At 47.6% G+C, this 24435-nt stretch overlaps 1 protein-coding gene across 1 annotated transcript in view; it reads right to left on the reverse strand.

The window, feature by feature from the left end:
• Positions 1-234: 234 nt before the first annotated feature.
• ZNF185 (zinc finger protein 185 with LIM domain) overlaps positions 235-24435 on the reverse strand; it is a 78393-nt gene continuing 54192 nt past the window's right edge. Inside the window, exons 21-26 of the mRNA XM_065411332.1 lie at positions 12713-12811; positions 6392-6493; positions 4752-4814; positions 1979-2044; positions 1113-1215; positions 235-333 (exon numbers count right to left, since the gene is read on the reverse strand). Coding sequence (XP_065267404.1) covers positions 235-333; positions 1113-1215; positions 1979-2044; positions 4752-4814; positions 6392-6493; positions 12713-12811 — 532 coding nt within the window. The remainder of the gene's footprint in view (positions 334-1112; positions 1216-1978; positions 2045-4751; positions 4815-6391; positions 6494-12712; positions 12812-24435) is intronic.

Here is a 24435-nt window from a genome sequence, read left to right on the forward strand (position 1 = left end):
CAGATTTTTTGGACTAGCAATACATTTCTGTAGGTCAGGGATTTGGAGTAACAATGTAATGGTTGGGGTCTCAGTGCCTTCCATTATAGGTACACAGGAAGATTCTTGTGCAGATGAGATGCACAGAATTGTTGGCCACCCTATAACTGCGAGTGTTAGTGTTCACCATCCTTTATGCTCTCCATGAGTTAGTGTCCATCCAGTCATGCTAACCCTGGAAAAAGTGGCACTCACCTAGAAGAGCTTCTCATAGCACTGGTCACAGTGGACAATGTCCCGATGAATGAATATTTTATCCAGGAGGTCTCCCATTGCCTTATGGCAAATCCCACACTGTGGAAATAAAAACAGGGAGTTGGATGGTTACCAGAGCCCTATTTAGAAGCATATATAGGAAGAGGATTGAGAAATGAGTGGCAATCTCTGTAATTTTTAAGTGAATTTAAAGCTGGTGAAAGGTGCTGGATTAATGGCCCTGAAGTCTAAAAACCTCTGCTTCTGTAAAGAACAGGTAAGCACAAGCCATATCACAGCAAGCTCCCCATATACACCTCATCACCTCAGTATGCATCAACCTTGAGGAATGTATATTAACTTCAGGAAGAGAGGGAATGTCAGTCTCCATAACACATCCAAAACTTGGCTTCTCTGCTTGGAATGCTAATTGTGTAGTCGACTTTTTAATGCAGACAATAGTCAACTGTGAACTAAGGCCACTAGCTAAATTCACCTTACCCACCAGATAGCAACAAGTTTCAGTCACTATTGGATATGAAATAGTGATCTACTATTACAAACCCTCTGAGCCATCCGATGCCTGACAATCACTGTTTGTATGGTCAATTTGCTGTTTAATTTCACTGGATTATAAAATCAGTCCAATCAACATGATAACAAAGGGATCTTCTAGCTCAATAATTAGTTTATACAATGGCCCAAGATAATTTTTGTGGGCACTTTCAAAATCTGTGGCCACATGACTTCCTACTCCAAGATGGACCCAGATCTCTTTTAATCTGCTTTTAATCTGAAAGTCTGAACAAATATTGCTTTATGATCATTTTCCCAGCCACAAGTCCCCTCCAGTTCCATTACATAATAATGTCCCTTACCCTAAAGCAGTATTCATGGCAGTAAACGTTGAGATGTTCTATCATTATCTTAGGACAGTCTCGGATCTCATGGCCACAGTAAGTGCAGACACCTTCACATGACCTGTGGGGTTGGAGAGGAAAGGACTCGAATCACAACATCACCACACCTCAATAACACAAACAGTTCCTGTCCCTGAGTAGGAGCAAAAGCAATCTTAAATCTAACACCAGCACTACCATGCAGTACAAAAGTGGACATCTATCCATATGTCTTGGCTGTGCCAAGAGCCGATACAGAAGCATCTGTGGTGTAGCAGGATTGCCAGAGTTCAAGGGCAAAGATTCCTATGTATTTACTCCAAAGCAGCATGGCAGCAGGAAGCACTGTTTTAATACCACCCCCGGTAACTATGGCTGATGCTCTTTAGTCTCCTTGGACAGTTCTAAGCTTCATTACCAGGAAGCCAAAGAAAAGGACATTATTTTACTGAACACCTACATATGATATAAAAGATCATATACAGTAAAGCCTTAAAGAACGTTTCTGTATAACAGGGATCGGCAACCTTTGGCACGCGGCTCGCCTGGGTAAGCACCCTGGCGGCCGGGCCGTTTGTTTACCTGCCGCGTCCGCAGGTTCGGCCGATCACGGCTTCCACTGGCCGTGGTTCACCGCTCAGCCCGCGCTGCTTCCCACAGCCCCCATTGGCCTGGAGCGACGAACTGCGGCCAGTGGGAGCCGCAATCGGCCGAACCTGCGGACACGGCAGGTAAACAAACCGGCCCGCCAGGGTGCTTACCCTGGCGAGCCACGTGCCAAAGGTTGCCGATCCCTGCTGTATAACATCCCCTTGAAATCACCCCAGTGCAATGAATTTTCCTACCTCTGGGAGGCGCTGCTGTGCAGGTAGCTTGCTCTCTCTATGTCAGACAAATCAACTAGGCTGTCACTGGAGAAGAGAGGGAGGGAGGAATCATTACTTGACAGTCACATGTAGGAGCGGAAACATTAATCATCAGTGCAGAGCATCCAAAAATTCTAATTGGGTCACAGTGCTGCTGAGCAACTTCCCAGGTGCCTCTTTACTGACAAGAGTGTCATCCCTTGCCAATTAAATATCAATAGACATTTTCTTAAAAGTGAGTGCTGTGCTAGTGAAAGGCAGCAAAGTGTCATCACCACAGACTGAACTTTCCCTTTATTCACAGGGCACGTACTGCATGAGGAGCAGCAGAGCACAAGCTTTCCCTGCTCGGGCACCAATGTGCCTCACTCCCAACCCAGAGGGACCACTCTGATGGTGAGACAGGGTAGTTTAGGCTCTATGGCCCACCCAGTGCCTGGCCTCTCTGCTAAGTATGCTAACGAGGGTGCTAACCAAAGTATATGATTTTGTGACCTGGACGGAGATTATGTATGTGACGTTGCACTCTATATGATGTTATGAAAATATGCTAATGTAACTGGAATATGCCTTATGCAAAAGATCTCTTGTAAGGTATCATTACAAAGCTTATAATCTACTGAGTGTGATCATCCTATTTGTATAAATGTACCACTCTTGTATCTGAAACTAGAAATATGAAATATAATTCTGAGGGCCTATTGTAATTATGCAAAGTGTGGGCCATTAATGGTGGTTTGGAATCTTGATGACTCCCATTAACCAGGACAATTGACTGCAGATGGCTCTGTTTTACCTGTAAGGCTTTCTGTAAAGGTGTGTGCTGGCAAGTGGGTAATGAAGTCTTACAGTGACATGTGATCATGTCACCTGAACTGGAATCCATCTCTAACCTAGTGCTTTTCCATTGAGAAGGGGGGGGGGGAGGTGGGAACCCAGAGGGACAAAGGATTCCCACCTTATGCAAAAGATATATAAATGGGTGGAACAGAACAAAGGGGGCCATCATGAGAAATCCCCTAGCTACCACCTTAACTGGAACAAGGGCTGTACCAGGGGAAAGGATTGTGCCCAGACTAGGAAAGCATCCAGTCTGTGAAAGAAATGTATTGAAACATCTTTCAGGGTGAGATATTATCTGTACTCAGTTGTATTACTGTATTAGGCTTAGATTTGCATGCTTTATTTGATTTTGCTTGGTAATTCACTTTGTTCTGTCTGTTACTACTTGGAACCACTTAAATCCTACTTTCTGTATTTAATAAAATCACTTTTTACTTATTAATTAACCCAGAGTATGTGTTAATACCTGGGGGGGGAGGGGCAAACAGCTGTGCAGATCTCTCTATCAGTGTTATAGAGGGCAAACAATTTATGAGTTTACCCTGTATATGCATTATACAGGATAAAACGGATTTATTTGGGTTTAGACCCCACTGGGAGTTGGGCATCTGATGGTTAAAGACAAGAACACTTCTGTTAGCTGCTTTCAGGTAAACCTGCAGCTGTGGGGCAAGTAATTCAGACCCTGGGTCTGTGTTGGAGCAGACGGGTATGTCTGGCTCAACAAGACAGGGTGCTGGATTCCCGAGCTGCCAGGGCAGGAAAGCAGGGGCAGAAGTAGTCTTGGCACATCGGTTGGCAGTTCCCAAGGGGGTTTCTGTGATTCAATCCGTCACAATGTATACAGCAAAAGCTGTGTACAGGCTGGCTTACCCAGCTAGCTTGAATCCAACTAGGTGGATAACTGAAGAGAGCGCAGTGCGGGGCTTCAGAATGGGCAAGCGTTAGCATCTGTGCCAAGCCCATGCTATGCAGTCTGAAGCCCATGCTGTGCTGCCTTCACTGCTATTGTTACCTGCACTAATTGGATTCAGCTTAGTTCAGACAGGCTAGCTTGTGCACCACAGCTTTTGTTGTGTAGATATATCATGAGACCACTAACTCATCTGACATTGGCCACTGGACAGACTGGGGTGAAATTCTGGCTCCACTGAAGTCTGTGAAAAAACTCCCATTGATTGCAGTGCAGCCAGGATTTCACACAAGGCGTCCTATTAACGTTTTAGGATATCATTAATATTGATTATAGTATAACTCCCAATACCTACCCAACGTGGTAGGCACTCCACAGACAAATAAAAGACACAATCCCTGCCCCAGTGAGCTTCATGTTTGTTTACTTTCTTGAAGACATTTGTGTTAGAAATACTGTGGGCACCCGAGTGAATGCTGATATTCCAAATATAAAAGCACATCTCTAAGTCACTGAGATCTGCTTTTGAGACCAGAATAGCTAGAAGCTGACAATGGTAACATTGCTGTGGCCAGCGGGTTATAAACTCTAGTGCTGTACTGAGTGAGGATAAAAGCACAGCAAGCATGCATTTTAACAAGATGTTAATGTTTACCAGGTGAGCATAAATAGAAAGCAAAGAGAGCCAAATACCGCTCTCAATAACACTGGTGAGAATCTGGAATAACTTCACTGACTTTAAACAAAATTGAAAACACATTGTGAGTTTTGGCTTGAAAATAGATAATTTTCAATAAAAAATGGTCCTATTTTTGACAGAAAAGCCACAACAAATCTGTTTTCGCACCAAATCTAACCACTTTTGCAAATATGCAATGAAGCCCAACAGCATCAAACACTGAGGTTTTGGAATTTCAGTGTGACTGTTTCACTACCCTAACCCAACAGACTCAGTTCTGCATCTCCACTGTGGAGTGAGTCATGGATTGCTCATACCTGCTGTCGCGTGGAGATAACTCACGGCTGTTTACATACTCCTTCACAAAGAGGATCCCTTTGCTAGAGAAGGATGGAGACAGTAACAGAAACATTCACATCAGAGGAGTCAGGAACTAATGGAAGTGTGAGAGAGACAATGTGTGTGTGTGCACACATGCGTGTGCATGGCAAGGGGGAAGGTGGGATGCAGGTGCTATTGGATTATCACTGAATCTCAATTTACATTCAGTTTGGCCATTTCCAACAATCTCAGGATTTAATAGCCATTAGCTCTCTCTTGCTCTCTCTGTCCTTTAACATTAAAAACCTTAGTGATACTTAAGAATGATTGTCATTGCTAATTGATGGTTATCCTTTGTGCTGTTTTTCTTGCAGATCAGGAAACTGAACCTCCTTGCACTTGTCCCCCTCCCCCGCACACACACACTTTGTAATGCTCTCTTCAAAGTGACCTGCCCCTCCCCCCCGTGTGTCTGTACCTCTGTCACAGATCCTACATTCCTGCCAGCACACTCCCAGAGCCTGTGAGAATGAGCTAATCAGAGGTCGAGTTCAAGTAACCCATCTTTCTCCATGGTTCATTTTCATGGCTGCCTTTGGGCTACAACTAATCCTTTCTTCTTATGTGATCAAATTAAGCTGTGTTCCAGCTAAGGAAAGAAAAACAGAGCCTTTTTCTTTTGCATAGACTCTTTCAGAGCCAGCATCTCAGATGAGCACTCACTGCTTGCACAGTGATATTATCATAAACAGTGTGGCACTATACCAGGGCACTCCAACACTAGCCAACAGACGCCCACATTGGCATCTTAGCAGGAGCTTGAAAGCTGCAGATAATTTGCATTAAATGGACCGATTTCAGCTTTAAGGAGCAGCCTGTGGAGACTACATGTGCCAGCATGCAGTACCCTGGCTTGGCCAAGTTTATCCGACTAGGGCACTGTGGCCCTGCAGGCCAACCTTCTATAATAAAACTACGGGTGCCTATATGCTACACTGGCCCCCTGCAGCTGTATTTTGGCCTTGCCTACACTATGCAATGCCTTTGCAGAATCACCCCTCCTCAAAAGTGAGTCCAGTTTGACGGACTGGCCTGTGACCCAAATGGAATCAGAGCGTTCCAATCCGGGGCTAAGTGAGCAGGGCAGGAAGGTTTGCAAGCTGCATCATTTTATTAGGTCATTCCATATTTCAGAGCTCAAAGTATTTATCAGCCACATGAAACAGAACAGGTGAAGGGGGGAGGGATAGCTTAGTGGTTTGAGCATTGGCCTGCTAAATCTAGGGTTGTGAGTTCAATCCTTGAGGGGGCCATTTAGGGAACTGGGGTAAAAAAATCTGTCTGGGGATTGGTCTTGCTTTGAGCAGGGGGTTGGACTAGATGATCTCCTGAGGTCCCTTCCAACCCTGATATTCTATGATACTCAGGGGGCCAAATTCTAGCTTTATCTTCTATCTCTAAGGTGCCTGACACCACAGTATCTAAGCACAGGGTATGCTCATAGGGCTCCCATTTCACTGCAGTAGGAGCCATTCACATGCATCAAGGACAGGATTTGGCTCTCTGTGGGGATCTGTGCATGAGAAGAGAATTGCTCAGGATAACAAACACAGGGTAAGTCTTCTCCACTCTTTACCTTGCAGTGCTGGGGTTGGATTTGTATCCCATGGCTGATGGACTGTGGTACTGAGAGCTGGCAGTAGACATGGAGATCCTCTCGCTTGAAGCTGAGGGAAGCCTGGCAAGAGAGGGAAAAGGCTACAAACACCTGGAACCTGAATTGCAGCAGGTGTCAGGTCTGTATGCTAGGGGAGAATGGATAAGCAAGAACACAATGACATTGTTTCAAAGGTGTGGGACAATATTAAGTCCCTCAGTTGAATGAAATAGCATCCTGATTCATATTTTGTCACAGGTAACATAGGCTCATGTCCATTCCCACACCTGACACACACAACATCTTAGGGCATGGCTACACTTGTGAGTTAGAGCGCATTAAAGCAGCCCAGTGCGCTCTAACTCACGATGCGTCCACACTGGAAAGGCACGTAGAGTGCTCTGACTCCGCAGCTAGAGCGCTCCTGGTACTCCACCTCGGCAATCATGTTGATGCGCCCCCGCTGGAGCACCGTGGCACCAGTGTGGACGCCCTAGTCTGTTAATGCGCTCTGATCAGCCTCCAGAAGTGTCCCACAATGCCTGTTCTAGCCACTCTGGTCACCAGTTTGAACTCTACTGCCCTGCCCTCAGGTGACCAACCGTCAGACCCACCCTTTAAATTCTCTGGGAATTTTGAAAATCCCCTTCCTGTTTGCTCAGACAGGCGTGGAGTGCTCTCAGTGCATCTTTCCAGGTAACCATGCCTCCACGCGCCAGGCGATCCCCAGTATGGAGCAATGGCGATATGCTGGACCTCATCATTGTTTGGGGGGGAGGAAGCTGTCCAGTCCCAGCTGCGCTCCAGACGTAGGAATTACGATACCTTTGGGCAGATATCAAGGGCCATGATGGAAAGGGGGCATGACTGGGATGCTCTGCAGTGCAGGGTTAAAGTGAAGGAGCTGCGGAATGCCTACCACAAAACCCGCAAGGCAAACAGCCGCTCCGGTGCTGCCCCGGCGACCTGCTGTTTTTACAAAGAGCTGGATGCGATACCTGGGGGTGACCCCACCTCCACTCCAAGTACCACCATGGACACTTCAGAGCCCAGTCCAACAAAGCAGGAGGAGGAGGAGGAACAAAGCGGGAGCGAGGGTGCTGAGGAGGAGGAAGACACCCCGGTATCCCTATATGCATGCAGCCAGGAGCTGTTCTCAAGCCAGGAGGAAGGTAGCCAGTTGCGGTGGCCAGTGCTTGGGGAAGGACAAACACCAGAGGAGGTTCCTGGTAAGCGGCTTTTATTTTGGGAAGGAAGCAGGCTCTTGGAGCGAGGAGGGTTAGGGCTGCATGCATGCCTAGATGCATAATAGGGCATTGATGTGCTCTCTCACATCGCGGTAATCGGCCTCAGTGATCTCTTCAAAGGTCTCAGCCAGAACTTGGGCAATGCGCTTGGGCAGGTTTCGTGCGAGAGCCACTGTGGTCCTTGTCCCAATCAGGCTAACATGTCCGCGCCACTGTGCCGTGAGGGGCGGGGGGACCACTGCTGCACACAGGCAAGCTGCATATGGGCCAGGGCAGAAGCCGCATTGTAGTAGAAGACCCTCCCTTGCTTCCTAGGTCATCCTCAGCAGCGAGATATCTTCCAGGATGAACTCCTGTGGAAAATGTGGGGACAGTGTTGAGTATAGGGGCCCCCTGCAGCTGTTGGCTCTCCCCAAGGCAGAGGACAATACAGCCATGAAAGAATCAGTCCCCCTTAACCCTGTGCTTACTCACCATTCTGGTGCTCCCGGGGGTTATGTGCACTCGCTTTGGGACGGGCAAATTATGCTATTGTGTAGACTGTGCTTGCCCTCCTTAAGTACGGGGGAATCATTGTTCTGTCTGGTGTGAACAATGCTGCCTCTGTTAAGTGTTGCATTTTGCCTTTACAGATGCGACCTTGAGATCTCAGTCATCTGTGTTATCACTGGCTGAGAGGCTGCAAAGAATCAGGAAGAGGCCATGTAGAAGCAAAGAGGACATGCTGCATGAAGTCATGCAGCAGTCCCTTAATGAAAATCAAAAAGTGCAGGAGTGGCGGGAGAGTGAAAGGAGGGTCCGCCAGCAGAATGCGGATCACCGTCACCAAAGCATGGAGCGGCTGATAAGCATCATGGAGCGCCAAGCGGACTCGATCCAGGCGCTCGTAGCCATGCAGGTGGAGCACTACGCGCCCGTCTGCGCCTGCAGCCCTTGTCCCAAAACACTTTCCCTTGTGCCCCCATGTCACCTCCAACCCACTTTACCCAACATCCTGGTTCTTATCTCCACCAGCTGCCTCCAACACCTGTAGCTTCACCACCCAGCCCTGAAAACTACGACCCTTACCCACTGCACTCAACCCCCATCACCATGCAGTATAGCCATCCTGAAGTGCAGCACTCATTGCACAGCACTCCAAACAGGACAGCTGAGTATGATAACAAGACATACGCAAATCTGTGATTGTACCGTTCCCGACCCCACCCCCTTGCCCTTTCTGTTTCCCAAGCAGTTGTGTTTCTTTTCAATAAATGAATTTTCTTTTCAATAAATGGATTTTTTTGCTTTGAAAACATTCTTTATTATTGCATAAAGTAAAAGATACCTTAGCCCAGGAAAGAAACAGGCACTGCAAGTGAGTGTATCATACGTAGCAAACACAGATTACTACTCATATTGGAACCACTGCACTTCACTCCCGTGCATTACACAGCAGACATTACTGGTGGCTTTCAGCCTCAAATTGCTCCCTCAAGGCATCCCTAATCCTTGCAGCCCCGCGCTGGGCCCCTCTAATAGCCCCGCTCTCTGGCTGTTCAAATTCAGCCTCCAGGTGTTGAACCTCCGAGTTTCATTCCTGAGTGAATCTTTCACCTTTCCCTTCACAACTGTTATGGAGGGTACAGCACACGGATATAACCGTGGGGATGCTGTTATCAGCCAGGTCCAGCTTCCCATACGGAGAGCTCCAGCGGCCTTTTAAACAACCAAAAGCACACTCCACAGTCATTCTGCACCGACTTAGCCTGTCGTTGAACCGCTCCTTGCTGCTGTCAAGGCTCCCTGTGTAGGGTTTCATGAGCCACGGCATTAAAGGGTAAGCTGGGTCTCCAAGGATCAAAATGGGCATTTCAACTTCCCCTACGGTGATCTTCTGGTCTGGAAAAAAAGTCCCGGCTTGCAGCTTCCTGAATAGGCCAGTGTTCCGAAAGATGCATGCGTCATGCGTTAATGTCAATGAAATGCCCTTGGTGATCCACAAGCGCCTGGAGAACCATAGAGGAATAGCCCTTCTGATTAACGTACTCGGAGGCTAGGTGGGCTGGTGCCAGAATTGGAATATGTGTCCCATCTATCGCCCCTCCGCAGTTAGGGAAACCCATTTGTGCAAAGCCAGCCACAATGTCATGCACATTACCTAGAGTCACGGTTCTTCTGAGCAGGATGCGATTAATGGCCCTGAAAACTTGCATCAACACGATTCCAATGGTCGACTTCCCCACTCCAAACTGGTTAGCGACCGATTGGTAGCTGTCTGGAGTTGCCAGCTTCCAGATTGCAATAGCCACCTGCTTCTCCACTGTCAGGGCAGCTCTCAATCTCATGTCCTTGCACCACAGGGTGAGGGCGAGCTCCTCACACATCCCAGACTTGCATGACGATGTGATCCCACCACTCAGTGCTTGTTTCCTGAGCCCAAAAGTGCCGTTCCACGGTGGTGAGCGTGTCCATGAATGCCACAAGCAATCTTATGTCATATGCGTTACTCGAGTCGATATCATCATTGGAGTCCTCGCTTCACTTTGGATCTTAAGGAGTAACTCGACTGCCAAACGTGATGTGCTGGCGAGACTCATCAGCATATTCCTCAGCAGATCGGGCTCCATTCCTGCAGACCGAAAGGGAAGACAGAGCATGCAGTACAAAAAACGTTGAAAGATGGCGCCAATTGTGGATGGAAGCAGAGGGATTGCTGGGATGTGAACCGATGCATCACGGGGGATTGGGACAGGACCCAGAATGCCCCGCCGCCCTCTTCCCACAAGCCACAGCGCCAGAATGGGAAGAGGTGCTCTGTGGGATAGCTGCCCACAATGCACCGCTCCCAATGCCGCTGCAAGTGCCGCAAATGTGGACATGCCAGTGCGCTTGCAGCTGTCAGTGTGGACAAACTGCAGCACTTTCCCTACTGCGCTCTACGAAGGCTGGTTTAACTCAAAGCGCTCTACATTTGCAAGTGTAGCCATGCCCTTAGAGAGAGGAGTAGCTTCTCAGAGGATTAATCCTGGGGCAGTACAGTGAAGGGAGGGTCAACTAAGAACTTCAAAAGACCAAAGGTCATATAGAATCACGTAGCTATCTCTGAGATGGGAGAGCCATGGCCAAGTGGACAACCAGCACACAACACTGTACAACAGGAGCGGGAGGGGAACTACCTGGCCAGGTCCTTGGCCCAAACTTTTAGCCTTAGAAAAAGAATGCAGTGGGACTATAAGTGCCCATAGAGAGTAGAGTGGACCATGGTTGTTAAGACGTTACCAGAAATAGCCATGCCTAGCAACCTGTATGAAACATAACTAATCTGCCTTAGAAGGATAAAGGGCAGAGTTGATCCTGCCTAGAGTCAAACCTTATGGCTCTAGGATATCTAGGAATTCCATGCCTGATGTTCATACCTATATGAAGTCCCTTCTGGGTGTAAACTACAGATCCTATACTCTCAGCCTGCAGGGTGTCATGCTGTGCTTGTATGGGCTTAAATGCTGTGAAGTACTGTAGAAAAATCCACACACTGAATGAACTGCCATCTTCAACAGGCCAGTGGCAATTCTGGAGCCAATTTGACTGATCATTGGCTTTCTGGAGATAGTGTACTGTGGGTTTTGCACTGAGTATGGAAAGTCCACAAATGGAATGGCAAAGAATCTCCATCAAGCATCGTGTAGATGCGGACATATCACAGCCCCATCCTGTGTAGCATCTGCCGGTAACAATTAATCCAGATTAAAGATAGTCCTGTGCATCCCAGTGGCTACAAGTGGTTCTTGTAATTGCAATCATTTTCCAGAGAGTGAGCGATCACATCACCTTCATGACATCTCTCTGCCTTGAACTGGAGGTTAAATATCTCAACTCTGCTTCTTGGCTCCCATCCCAAAGCAGCTGACTGCAGGCTTTTCACATGGCCATCACCAGCCCCATCCCTTTACCTTCTGGTGTTATACTCTGTGCTGTCCATGTAAAATGGCATGCTGTGACTTCCCTGTGACATAGTTACAATGCTGTCTCTAGAATGGGAGTAGTGCCTGTTTGTGGCAGGGTGTACCTGCCCTGTACTGGCCTGCAGAGATTAACTGCGCATTGCAGGCCGAGGAGGCCACACCTCTCTGCCTCAGCAGGCTGCTGAAGGGGAAGGACACAGATTGCAGGCTCTCTCTCTCTGGAGCTGCTATTTGCCCTGACCACAGAGCCAAGGCGCACCATGCCCCAGATGGATTCCAGGCTGCCTGCAGAATCCAGAGAAGGGACTGGGCAATCAGCAGCTGCACTGGCTGAGGACCCCAGAGACCATGGGGAACTGTAGACCAACACCGAGGAAGACAGAATAGGAAACAGCTCAGGGGACTTAGACATTGCTCTGGTTGGAGAACCAGGGAACAGGTCAGCATGTTTCGGGGGGATCCCCACTGACTCAGTGGCAAGCACACTCGCCACTGCCAGAGCCCTGGGTTGGGACTCGGAGAAGCAGGGAGGGCCCGAGTCCCCCTATCCCAAGCGCCACACACCCCTAGAAGGCACCCCACTTCTGTAACAGGCCAATAGGCCAACACAGCCACACAGAGGTGGACTACTCTATTGACTCCAGCCATTGGGCCACACAGACCCATGAGGAAGGGTACCTTTATTGACTCCAGCCACTAGGATGTACTACCTCGTGTTATAGTCAGGGTCACCAGCATAGGACCTAACTGGCTGCGGTACATCCTTTCCCTTTCTTTGGACGAGATGGGACCTAACACCCCATGACAGGGGGTACCTACACTGTTATAAAGAATCAATACAGCCTCAGAGAATGAATATTAATGTGTGATGAAGAATCCACAAACATTCTGAATACTCATTATACTTCCTCATCCCCATGCCCCCAAAACTGAAATTGAAATCCCCAAAACACATTGATTTAAAACACAATCCAGCTAACGGCAATGCCCATGACTGCTGCTAGGGGTTCAATAGGAACAGGCCCACTATGCTCAAGGTATTGAATGAACCAAGTGATAGCACTCTATTTGGCCTCGCAAATAAGGGTTTCATCCTGCTGGCTCCTTACCTTCCCATATTGGGGTCAAATTCATTGTGCCCTCTGGCTCTAGGACTCTCGTATCTGGTGTCCCTGGGGCTGCTTCTCCCTTCATAACCTGGGACAGTTCTGTTAAGGAAGCAAGAAAGCCCAATAACAGCTCCAGGACATGACATGTAGCAATTCAGGTATCGGTCAATTCCAAATATTTTGGCTCAATGGAGATATTTTAATGTAGCTCCCTTTCTGCCCTTCCCTGCTTCACACACCCGAGTTCTGCAATGCAGCAAATCATTTGAGGTCCGAAGGCCATGTAACCAGTTCCTGCAAGAGCTAACACTAATGCTTGATTACTAAGTTGAGGCATCTCTTGCATAGCTGCCTGGAAATTGACCTGTCTTGAACTCTGCTGGATCTCCTGGCGCTCACAACAAACATCACTGCACCATCTGCAATTCCCAACTGCTGACTTGGGGGGTGACAAGCTGACTCTGGGCTTGGCAACCTATGCATGTCAAGCAGTCCATGTATTGACAGAGTATGTATTTCTCCAGCATAGATTTGACTTTAAACTGCAAGAAAAACTCTATTTTTCAGACAACACAACATTCCATAGTTCTATTTCTTACCATATAAGTGCTTTGGGACACAGACTGTGTCTGTGTTTGTACAGCACCTATATTAATAACAGCACCACATAGTTCTTACATAACACTTCCCTCCAGTAGATCTAAAAGCACTTGACAAAGGAGATCAGTATCATCTCCATTTTACAGATGTGGAAACTGAGGCACAGAGTGGTGAGCTGACTTATCCAAGCTCACCCAGCAGGCCAGCAGATGAGCCAGAAATAGAAACCCAGGTCTCCGGAGTCCCAGTCCAGTGCTCTAGGCACTAGGCTGCACTGCCTCCTAGGCACCCTGATCCTGATTGGGTCCTCTTGGTATAACTTGGTATATAAGTCTAACTATTAAATTATGATGAAATATTAATGGTGAATTAAAGAGTGAAGGAAGGTGAGACTAAGGCCGTAGAGAAATGAATAGCTCTCTGGCCTATACATGTGATGCCCTTGCTCTGTGCACTGTGACATATTCCCTCTGAGTCCCAGTGGTGTAAAGCAGATCAGCAATGCAGCACTGCTCTAAAACACAGCAAACTGACCTCCTGGCATCGCACTCTGCGAGAGTGGTTAGGAGAGACCACAATCTGGGGATATCTCATGCATTTTGTTGTTGGTATTTATTTATTTATTTATTTATAATACAAAAATGCCTATGGGCTACAACTAAGACTGGGGCCCCATTGTGCTAGACTCTGCGCAATCATAGCAAGAGACAGTATTGGCCCTAAAGAGTTTATAGTCCAAAGAGACAAGACAGACACGGGTGGGAGAAATGAAGTATTATTAGGCCCATTTTATAGATCAGGAGCTGAGGCACAGAGAGAGGAGATGATTTGCCCAAGGACACAGAAACATAATGAGATAAAGCCATGAATCATAGGGCTAGAAGGAACCACAAGGGTCATCTAGTCTAACCCCCTGCCAAGATGAAAGAAAGGTCAGGCTGGCCACCTAGGAGGAGAACCACACCCTCTCTTCTTTTGCTGAGGAGCTGGAGATCAGAGACTCTTGTTGGCTAAGGGCACAGCTACACTCCCAGAAAACACCCCACAGCACTACAGACTAGGGCATGCCAAAGCTAGGGATTGAACCAGGAACCTTTAAACCTTCAGTCTAACGCTCATCCAATGGAGCTACTTCGGCAACTAAATGAGCCCACATCTCCCAAGTCCCAGTCCAATGTCTGACCCTTGCTGCATTCTGTGATGTCTGGTAACACTACTCCATGTTACTGCTGCCAATCGGTACAAAACAGGCTCCCATAGCCTGTTCTTCGATTACAGACCACAGTCTACATGATGCCTGGGCCTGGGCATAAGACTCAACTTTGCTTTCAGACCCCTAGCCACACAATAGCTTACTCTAAGTATCTCCAAGGTCTTTCCATTACCATTCCCAACTCCCTTATCTTCTGGTATTGTATACTTGGTTGTCCAGATATGATGGGATCCTCTGACTGAGTTCTGACATGCTGGTGTTGTATTGTTGGCGGTTCAGATATGAAGGCATCACATGACAGGTCTCTATCATGCTGAAAGTACTCTGTCTAGAGTGGGAGTTGGACCTGTTAAATATTAGAGTCACTGCAGCCTGTAAAGTCCCGCAGAGATTGAATTTATTTGCTATGCTTAACTTTGCAACAGTTAACCCATAAAGAGTCATAGTCTACATTTACTCCCACAATTATAGAGCTGAACTTCCCAACACAGTACGTGGATGCAAAATTCAGTAGTGCTACTAGTGATGCTCTGATTAACCTGGTGCCAAGGAATTAAACACGATCAAGCACATTCAGGGAGTAAAATCCTTGCTCTCTTTTCATTATTAATAGATGTATACGATCATACAGAGGGAGTTTTGCCATTGACACTAGTGGAGTCAGGATTTCATCAAGGGTATGTATCAATTCATGGAAACAACAGGGGATGAGGAGCCAAGATCCATCCAAGACAACAAGCAAGGCGTTGATCCCACCGACTCCTTACTTTTCTGAGTTCAGGTCAGGCTCCTTGTGCCTCCTGGCTTGAGGACTCTCCTGACTCGTCTCTCTGCTGCTCAAAGTTCTCTCTTTGTAATCTGGAGCAATCCTGGTAAAGCAAGAAAATGCCTATGAATGTCTTCAGCACTTGTATCTGAACCAGTCAGAGATCAGCTCAGTGCACTGAGAAAAAGGGGTCAAACCAGGTTATTTAAAGAGTGGTAAGTAGCTGCTGTGGCAAAGCACCTTTTTGGCCTCACCAGCCTGCACTATTTTTAGCCTTGGTGAGATGGACTTGGGGTAAAACAGTCCCTCTTGGTTGCACAGGGGCAGTCCGTCCTTCTCTCAGCCAGTGTTATGGGCTTGTTTTTCTGCTTACGTGGTTGGACTGCTTGGGTCGGCAAACAGTGCACCCTCGACAGGCCATCAGCGTTGCCATGCTTGATTCCAGATGTATGTTGTACTCTGAAGTGTAAAGGTTGTAGCAACAGGAACCACCTTGTTACTCTTTTCAGAGTAGCAGCCGTGTTAGTCTGTATCCACAAAAAGAACAGGAGTACTTGTGGCACCTTAGAGACTAACAAATTTATTTGAGCATAAGCTTTCGTGGTCTACAGCCCACTTCTTAAGATGCATAGAATGGAACATATAGTAAGGAGATATATATACATACAGAACATGAAAAGGTGGAAGTAGCCATATCAACTCTAAGAGGCTAATTAATTAAGATGAGCAATTATCAGCAGGAGAAAAAAAACTTTTGTAATTATAATCAAGATGGCCCATTTCAGACAGCTGACAAGAGGTGTGAGGATACTTAACATGGGGAAATAGATTCAATCTGTGTAATGACTCAGCCATTCCCAGTCTCTATTCAAGCTCGGTTTGTTTACCTTAACCAAAAGAAGGCTGAGGGGGGATATGATTGCTCTCTTTAAATATATGAGAGGGATAAATACCAGGGAGGGAGAGGAATTATTTCAGCTCAGTACTAATGTGGACACGAGAACGAATGGATATAAACTGGCCGTCGGGAAGTTTAGGCTTGAAATTAGACGAAGGTTTCTAACCATCAGAGGGGTGAAGTTCTGGAACAGCCTTCCGAGGGAAACAGTGGGGGCGAAAGACCTCTCTGGCTTTAAGATTAAGCTTGATAAGTTTATGGAGGGGGTGGTTTGATGGGATAACGTGATTTTAGTCAATAGGTCAATAACGTGCCATCACTGGTAATTAGTAACAATGATCAATGATGGGATATTAAAAGTTACTACAGAGAACTTTTTTCCGGAGGGTCTGGCTGGAGAATCTTGCTCGCATGCTCGGGGTTCAGCTGATCGCCATATTTGGGGTCGGGAAGGAATTTTCCTCCAGGGTTGGCAGAGGCCCTGGAGGTTTTTCGCCTTCCTTCGCAGCATGGGGCAGGGGTCGCTTGCTGGAGGATTCTCTGCGACTTGAAGTCTTTAAATCATGATTTGGGGACTTCAACAGCTGAGTCAAGGGAGAGAATTATTCCAAGAGTGGGTGGGTCAGCTTTTGTAGCGTGCATCATGCAGGAGGTCAGACTAGATGATCATAATGGTCCCTTCTGACCTTAAAGTCTATGAGTCTATGAGTCTAAATTAATGGTATCTAGTTTGCATATTAATTCAAGCTCAGCAGTTTCTCGTTGGAGTCTGTTTTTGAAGCTTTTCTGTTGCAAAATTGCCACCTTTAAGTCTGTTACTGAGTGACCAGAGAGGTTGAAGTGTTCTCCTACTGGTTTTTGAATGTTATGATTCCTGATGTCAGATTTGTATCCATTTATTCTTTTGCGTAGAGACTATCCGGTTTGGCCAATGTACATGGCAGAGGGGCATTGCTGGCACATGATGGCATATATCACATTGGTGAAGGTGAACGAGCCTCTGATGGTGTGGCTGATATGATTAGGTCCTATGATGGTGTCACTTGAATAGATATGTGGACAGAGTTGGCATCGGGCTTTGTTGCAAGGATAGGTCCCTGGGTTAGTGTTTTTGTTGTGTGGTGTGTGGTTGCTGGTGAGTATTTGCTTCAGGTTGGGGGGCTGCCTGTAAGCGAGGACTGGTCTGTCTCCCAAGATCTGTGAGAGTGAGGGATCATCTTTCAGGATAGGTTGTAGATCTTTGATGATGCGCTGGAGAGGTTTTAGTTGGGGGATGAAGGTGACGGCTAGTGGCGTTCTGTTATTTTCTTTGTTGGACCTGTCCTGTAGTAGGTGACTTCTGGGTACTCTTCTGGCTCTGTCAATCTGTTTTTTCACTTCAGCAGGTGGGTATTGTAGTTTTAAGAATGCTTGATAGAGATCTTATAGACGTTTGTCTCTGTCTGAGGGATTGGAGCAAATGCGGTTGTATCTTAGACCTTGGCTGTAGACAATAGATTGTGTGGTGTGTTCTGGATGGAAGCAGGAGGGATGTAGGTAAGTATAGCGGTCAGTATGTTTCCGGTATAGGGTGGTGTTTATGTGACCATCACTTATTAGCACAGTAGTGTCCAGGAAATGGACCGCTTGTGTGGATTGGTCTAGGCTGAGGTTGATGGTGGGATGGAAATTGTTGAAATCATGGTGGAACCATGCCCCTCCCCATGATATACCCAAGGTATTTGGCTTCTACTAGCCCAGTTGTGCATTTGGAGGGATTTGCAGTCAGCCCCGCCTTCCTCAGGGTGTCCAGGACTGCTTCCACCTTCTCCAAGTGCATACCCTCAATGAAATCCTGACTCCACTAGTGTCAATGGCAAAACTCCCTCTGTATGATTGTATACATCTATTAAGGGCTTCTTTTCCATGGGTCCAGATGATGAAGATGTCATCAATGTAGCGTAAGTAGAGTAGGGGCGTTAGGGAACGAGAGCTGTGGAAGCGTTGTTCTAAGTCAGCCATAAAAATGTTGGCATACTGTGGGGCCATGCGGGAGGAACAGAACTGGGTGTTCTTCTCTGACCAGGAATGCTCTGTCTTGTTTCTTCCAGACTGGTTGGGGCCAATTCTGTATTGCCTCTAACTTATTTAGCTGGGGCTTCACCATGCCCCTCCCCACGATATACCCGAGGTATTTGGCTTCTACTAGCCCAATCGCACATTTGGAGGGATTTGCAGTCAGCCCCGCCTTCCTCAGGGTGTCCAGGACTGCTTCCACCTTCTCCAAGTGCATCTCTCAGTCTGGGCTATGTATAATGACGTCGACGAGATAGGAGGCCGCATACCTGCCATGTGGATGCAACAGCTTATCCATGAGACGTTGGAAAGTTGCGGGAGCCCCATGTAAACCAAAAGGGAGGACAGTGTACTGATACAGTACCTCTGGTGTTGAAAAGGCCATCTTCTCTTTGTCGGCCTTGGCCAGGGGGATTTGCCAATAACCCTTGGTCAGGTCAAGGGTGGACAAAAATTGTGCTTTTCCCAATCGGTCAATTAGCTCATCTCTCAAATTGGGACACTTCATTCAGTTTCTGGAAGTCCTTGCAGAACCTCATACTGCCATTGGGCTTAGGTACTAGGACAACTGGACTGGACCATTGGCTATGAGACTCTTCAATGACTCCTAACTTCGGCATTTTCCTGACTTCTGTCTTGATCTCTTTTCTTTTCACCTCCGGTATCTGGTATGGCTTGATATTCACCTTCACTCCAGGATCTGTGAGGATGTGATGGTGAACCTTGGTAGTCCTGCCTGGCTTTTCTGAGAATACGTCCTGGTTGCGTTTGACCATGTTGATCACTTCAGTTCGTTGGTCAGGGATCAATTCCGGGGATATTCTCACTTGGCCGTGCCAGTTGCTTTCGGGCAGGCGGCGACCCTAGAGTGAACACATGAGCTTCTCTGTCTTGCCAAGGTTTCAACAGGTTTATATGATAGATCTGTTCCGGCTACCAGCGACCAGGCTGTCGGACCTTAAAGTCGACCTCTCCAATGGCACCTATTATCTCATATGGCCCCTGCCACCTGGCCAGGAGCTTGCTCTCCACTGTGGGTACAAGCACCATTACCCAATCTCCCACCTGGAATTTTCGGATCGTCGCTCGGCGATTGTAGTATGTCTGTTGGGCCCCTTGCGCCCTCTCCATGTGTTCCCGTACTAAGGGGGCAACTTGGGCTATCCTGTCTTTCATCTGCAACACATGCTCAATAATGTTTCTCCCTGGGTTCGGCTGTTCTTCCCAACCCTCTTTGGCAATGTCCAGTATGCCACGGGGGTGGCGACCATATAACAGCTCGAATGGGGAAAACCCAGTTGAAGTCTGAGGAACCTCCCTTATAGCAAACATTAGGTATGGCAGCAGGGTGTCCCAGTTCTTCCCGTCCTGGCTCACCACCTTCTGTATCATGTTCTTTAATGTTCTATTAAAACGTTCAGCGAGGCCATCAGTCTGCGGATGATAGACTGATGTTCTTATGGTCTGTATGTGGAGCATCGCACACAAATCCTTCATTAATTTAGACACAAAGGGGGTTCCTTGATCTGTCAGCAAAAATAACAGGAGTACTTGTGGCACCTTAGAGACTAACAAATTTATTAGAGCATAAGCTTTCGTGGGCTACAACCCACTTCTTCGGATGCATATAGAGTGAATCATATATTGAGGAGATATATATACACACACATACAGAGAGCATGAACAGGTGGGAGTTGTCTTACCAACTCTGAGAGGCCAATTAAGTAAGAGAAAAAAAACTTTTGAAGTGATAATCAAGATGGCTCAGTACAGACAGTTTGATAAGAAGCAAGTGTGAAAATACTTACAAGGGGAGATAGATTCAATGTTTGTAATGGCTCAGCCATTCCCAATCCCTATTTAGCCCTGAGTTGATTGTGTCTAGTTTGCATATCAATTCCAGCTCAGCAGTCTCTCGTTGGAGTCTGTTTTTGAAGTTTTTCTGTTTTAAGATAGCCACCCGCAGGTCTGTCAAAGAATGGCCAGACAGGTTAAAGTGTTCTCCCACTGGTTTTTGAGTATTATGATTCCTGATGTCAGATTTGTGTCCATTAATTCTTTTGCGTAGAGACTTGATCTGTCAGGATCTCTTTGGGTATCCCTACTCTAGAGAAAATTTGGATTAATTCCTTAGCTATGGTCTTGGACTGGGTGTTTCGTAGGGGCACGGCCTCGGGGTATTGGGTGGCGTAATCTAGCACAACCAGTATGTGCTGATGGCCCCGGGCTGACTTCTCCAGTGGGCCTACTAGGTCCATAGCTATCCACTCGAATGGGACTTCAATAATCAACAGAGGTACCAAAGGGGCCCTTAAGTGTGGTCAGGGGCCATGTAATTGGCATTCAGGAGAGGAGGCGCAATATCGTCCATCCGCCGCATAAATTCAAGGCCAAAAAACCTCTGTAGAATTCGATCGAGGGTTTTATCTACCCCTAGATGCCCCCCGAACAGATGGCTGTGGGCTAGATCCAGCACACCCCTCTGATGCTTCTACGGTACTAAGAGCTGTTCCACGACTTGTTCCTGGATCCAGGCTACTCTGTATAGCAGACCCCTCTTTATCATATAATATGGCCCTGGGCCCTTAGTTCTCCCTTCCACAGGGACCCCTTTCACCTCAACTACTTCTTTGCGAATATTGTTATATATCAGATCATTGGCCTGATACTGCCCAAAATTCTCCAATGAAGGTCCAATTGGCCCAAACTCAGGGGGATCTATTTCTGTCTCCCCCTCGGGGGGGGGGGGGCAGGGAGGTCCCCGGGGAACTGGGTCTGGCTGCTGGTTCATCGACCCCCTGCATAGTACCCTTGTCAGTTGGGCCAACTCTCTCCCCTAGGAGTGTAGGCTTTTGGTTCTGGGCCAAGATTCTTGTTCCCCTCCTCTTATCTGCCCTCCTTTCCTGCCAGGTCTTCCTGGGCTTCCCAGGGGGAGAGAAAAAATCCTGGGCAAATTCATGGAAGATCGGGAGGGTGCTAACTATCGGGGTCATCCCATTGCTTTTGGGATTATTACCTTCTTCTGACTCCCCTCTGGGGAGTAGGCTGCCAAGCCCTGGGAAGTCTTGTCCTATGAGGACTGGATATGGGAGCTTCGGGACCACACTCACCGTCACCTTAGAGGGGTTTCCCAGGACTTCTATTTTTACCGGAATGGTTGGGTAATAGTTGACATCCCTGTGTACACAGGATATTTCTGTGCGCTTGGCCCAAGATAGTTGGTCTTGCCCAACTAGTTTTCCCAAGACCAGCGTGACCGCACTTCCCGAGTCCACTAACGCGGTGGTCTCTATGCCATTCATTTTAACTGGTCTAGTATACCTATGAGGGACCATCACAACCCCTTCTAGATTTATTAGGTCGTATGGGTCCTCCTAGATCTCCCAGGTCACATTGCATGGGCTCTTCTAGGTTTGGGCATTGGGCAGCTATATGCCCTATTTCCCCACATGCATAACAACTGTACCCTGCTTGGGGCAGCCCCCTATTTTTTGGGCTGTTGGGCCTCACCCCCTGAGGTTTTCTCCCCCAGTCCCCAAGTCCCTCCGGTCGCTCTTCAGCCTCCTTCCTCCCCTCCATAGTTCTGCCTGGGGCTAAGGCAACTCAGGCCCTCAGCACAGAGACTTGCCTCCTATTCTGGCACATTCCTTCCCCGGTGATCTGAGAAAGTTCTTGGGCTGCTAGGTGTCTCTCTATGAGGGCAACTAGCTCATCATAGGAGGAGGGATCATTTTGACTGACCCATCCTCGTATGTCCAATGGGAGCCCTCTCATGTACCTGTCCAAAACTATGATTTTCTCAATTTTCTTCGGGGCATGGGGCTTGGGGCGCAGCCACTTCTGGGCTAGGTGGATTGGGTCAAACAGCTGGGACCTCGGCGCTTTGCTGTCCTGGTATTTCCACTCATGGAACTGCTGGACCCTTATAGCTGTCGTCACGCCAGACCTCGCCAGGATCTCCGCCTTCAGCTGGGGGTAATCTGTAGCTGTTTCTGTTGTCATGTCAAAATACGCCTTCTGGGCCTCCCCACACAGAAAAGGAGCAAGGATACTGGCCCACTGGTCTTGGGGCCAGGCCTCCCGCAGGGCCATTCTCTCGAATGTGAGGAGATATGCCTCTACATCGTCATCCATTGTCATCTTCTGTAAGTAGCTGCTTGCCCGCAGGGGTCGGGTCCCATGGGGGCCGTGCGTCAGAGTGGCCAGGGCCTTTAGCTGGTTCACAACCTCACGCAGGGTGGCTCAATCTTGGGCCACCTGGCTCATCAGTAATTGATTTGTCTCCTGCTGTATTCGCACTGACTCCTCCTGGGTAGCCAGCTGAACCCTGGTAGCCTCTTGTTGGCCCATGGTGGCCTGCACCAACACCTTCACTACATCCTCCATTTTTTTTATTTTTTTTTGTTTTTTGTGATTTACCCTGCCCTGAGATGGTTCACCACGAAGTCTTACTCACAGATCCCACCCCTGACACCACGTGTGGCAAGGCACCTTCTCGGTCTCACCAGCCTGCGCTGTTTTTAGCCTTGGTGAGACGGGCTTGGGGTAAAACAGTCCCTCTGGGCTGCACAGGGGCAGCCCGTCCTTCTCTCAGCCAGTGTTTTGGGCTTGTTTTTCTCCCTTATGGGAGGGAATACAGCCTCCCCTTGCTGCTACTCGCCTACTGGTAGCTTGACTCCTTCTCTCTCTCCCCCCACCTTCTCCCCACAGGGGAGGGTTTAAAAAGGTCTCAGGCAGCCCTTAGTTGGAATCAGCTGATCCTCATTGACCTCAGGTAACTCCCTCTCAGCTGATCCTAATTGATCTCTGGTAACCCCTTCTCATCTGAACCTGATTGACTTGTAGTCACCCCTCTCCAGTTGATAGGGAGGAGGGCCTTTTAACCTTCTGGAACTGTTTTCTACCCCCTCCCCCTTGCAGCCATTTGTCCTGAGTTTATCACACTGCATACCAGTGTCCTAATATCCTGACTCCTGATATCACTGGCTTTGGCACACCTTCTCTTTCCATCAGTCAAGAAACAGGCAATTGCAATGTCTTCATTAGAGAACAAGCCAGGAGTAGAAGAGGAGGATACAAGTATGAAGCATAGCAGCAAACATATCCCATGGCTCCTTACCTTGTCATGTTCACATCAGGCTTGTTGTGCTCTGTACACAGAGTCTTTGGCATAGTAATGCTGCTGTCTCTAAATGGGGAGCTAGACCTGCCAAGGAAGGAAGGTTATTTTGGCCTGCAATGTGTCCCTGGGATTAGCCAGCAGAATTAGAGTGTGAAGAAACAAATTCCCTTGTGAAACTTCTGCATTAGAAAAGCGTGGGGTCCTTGTGGAGCAAGAAGCTGGTGTCCTCCACAGTGGTGTGGAAAACAGAGAAAAATATGCATATCTCAAAAAATATGAATGTAGGGACTGTGTGAACAAGCTGTTTCTAGACTGAACAGCTGGAGACTGGAAGCTGGAAGCAACAAGAAAATGATATGTCCTAATTAATGTGAATTACCTGTTCAGTCTCCCCATCCCAAATGTCAGGGTAATTACTTTATCTGTGACTGTTGTTGCTCAATCAGGACATCTACAGCTAGCCAGTGTCATACTGGTTGAGTTTGCCTCTACATTCACTGGCAGCCTCTGCATTTACTGAAGGAGCATAAGCTGAGCTCTTGTGGATAATGATCTCAGGAGAACACTCACTGCATTTCTGGGCCTGTTGCAAAGGGACTCTGGGTTTGTCTCTCCTGGGATTACTCTAGGGGACATCTCACACATACACTCGTACAGACCATTGGGGGATTCCTGTCATTATTTGAGTACCATTTGTAGTAGAAAGAGAGAGGCTGAAGCATGGGCCTGGTGCAAGGCTTGAGGCCTGAACCAAAGTCAGCAATAGTTATACTATGAGCAACAGTCAAGCCCTGTCAAAAGTAGATGCTTTCCTGCAAATCAGTGTCCGGTACATGAACTTGACACCAGTATTGCTAAAACACACTGAATATGTAAACACATTCCAGCAGGCCAGCACAAGAACACCCCAACCTAGCACACAATAAGATGGTTTGACAAAAGTGAGGAATAGTGATATTTTGTGTGAAACATCAGGAGTAAAGGTACAAAGACAGGTGGTGAATAGGGATGTTTTGTCTGAAACATCCAGAGGAATGTACAAGGGGAGGTAACAAACATGTCATGAAAC

This window comes from Emys orbicularis, chromosome 9 (assembly GCF_028017835.1).
Source record: "Emys orbicularis isolate rEmyOrb1 chromosome 9, rEmyOrb1.hap1, whole genome shotgun sequence".
In the NCBI taxonomy this organism is placed as follows: Eukaryota; Metazoa; Chordata; order Testudines; family Emydidae; genus Emys; species Emys orbicularis.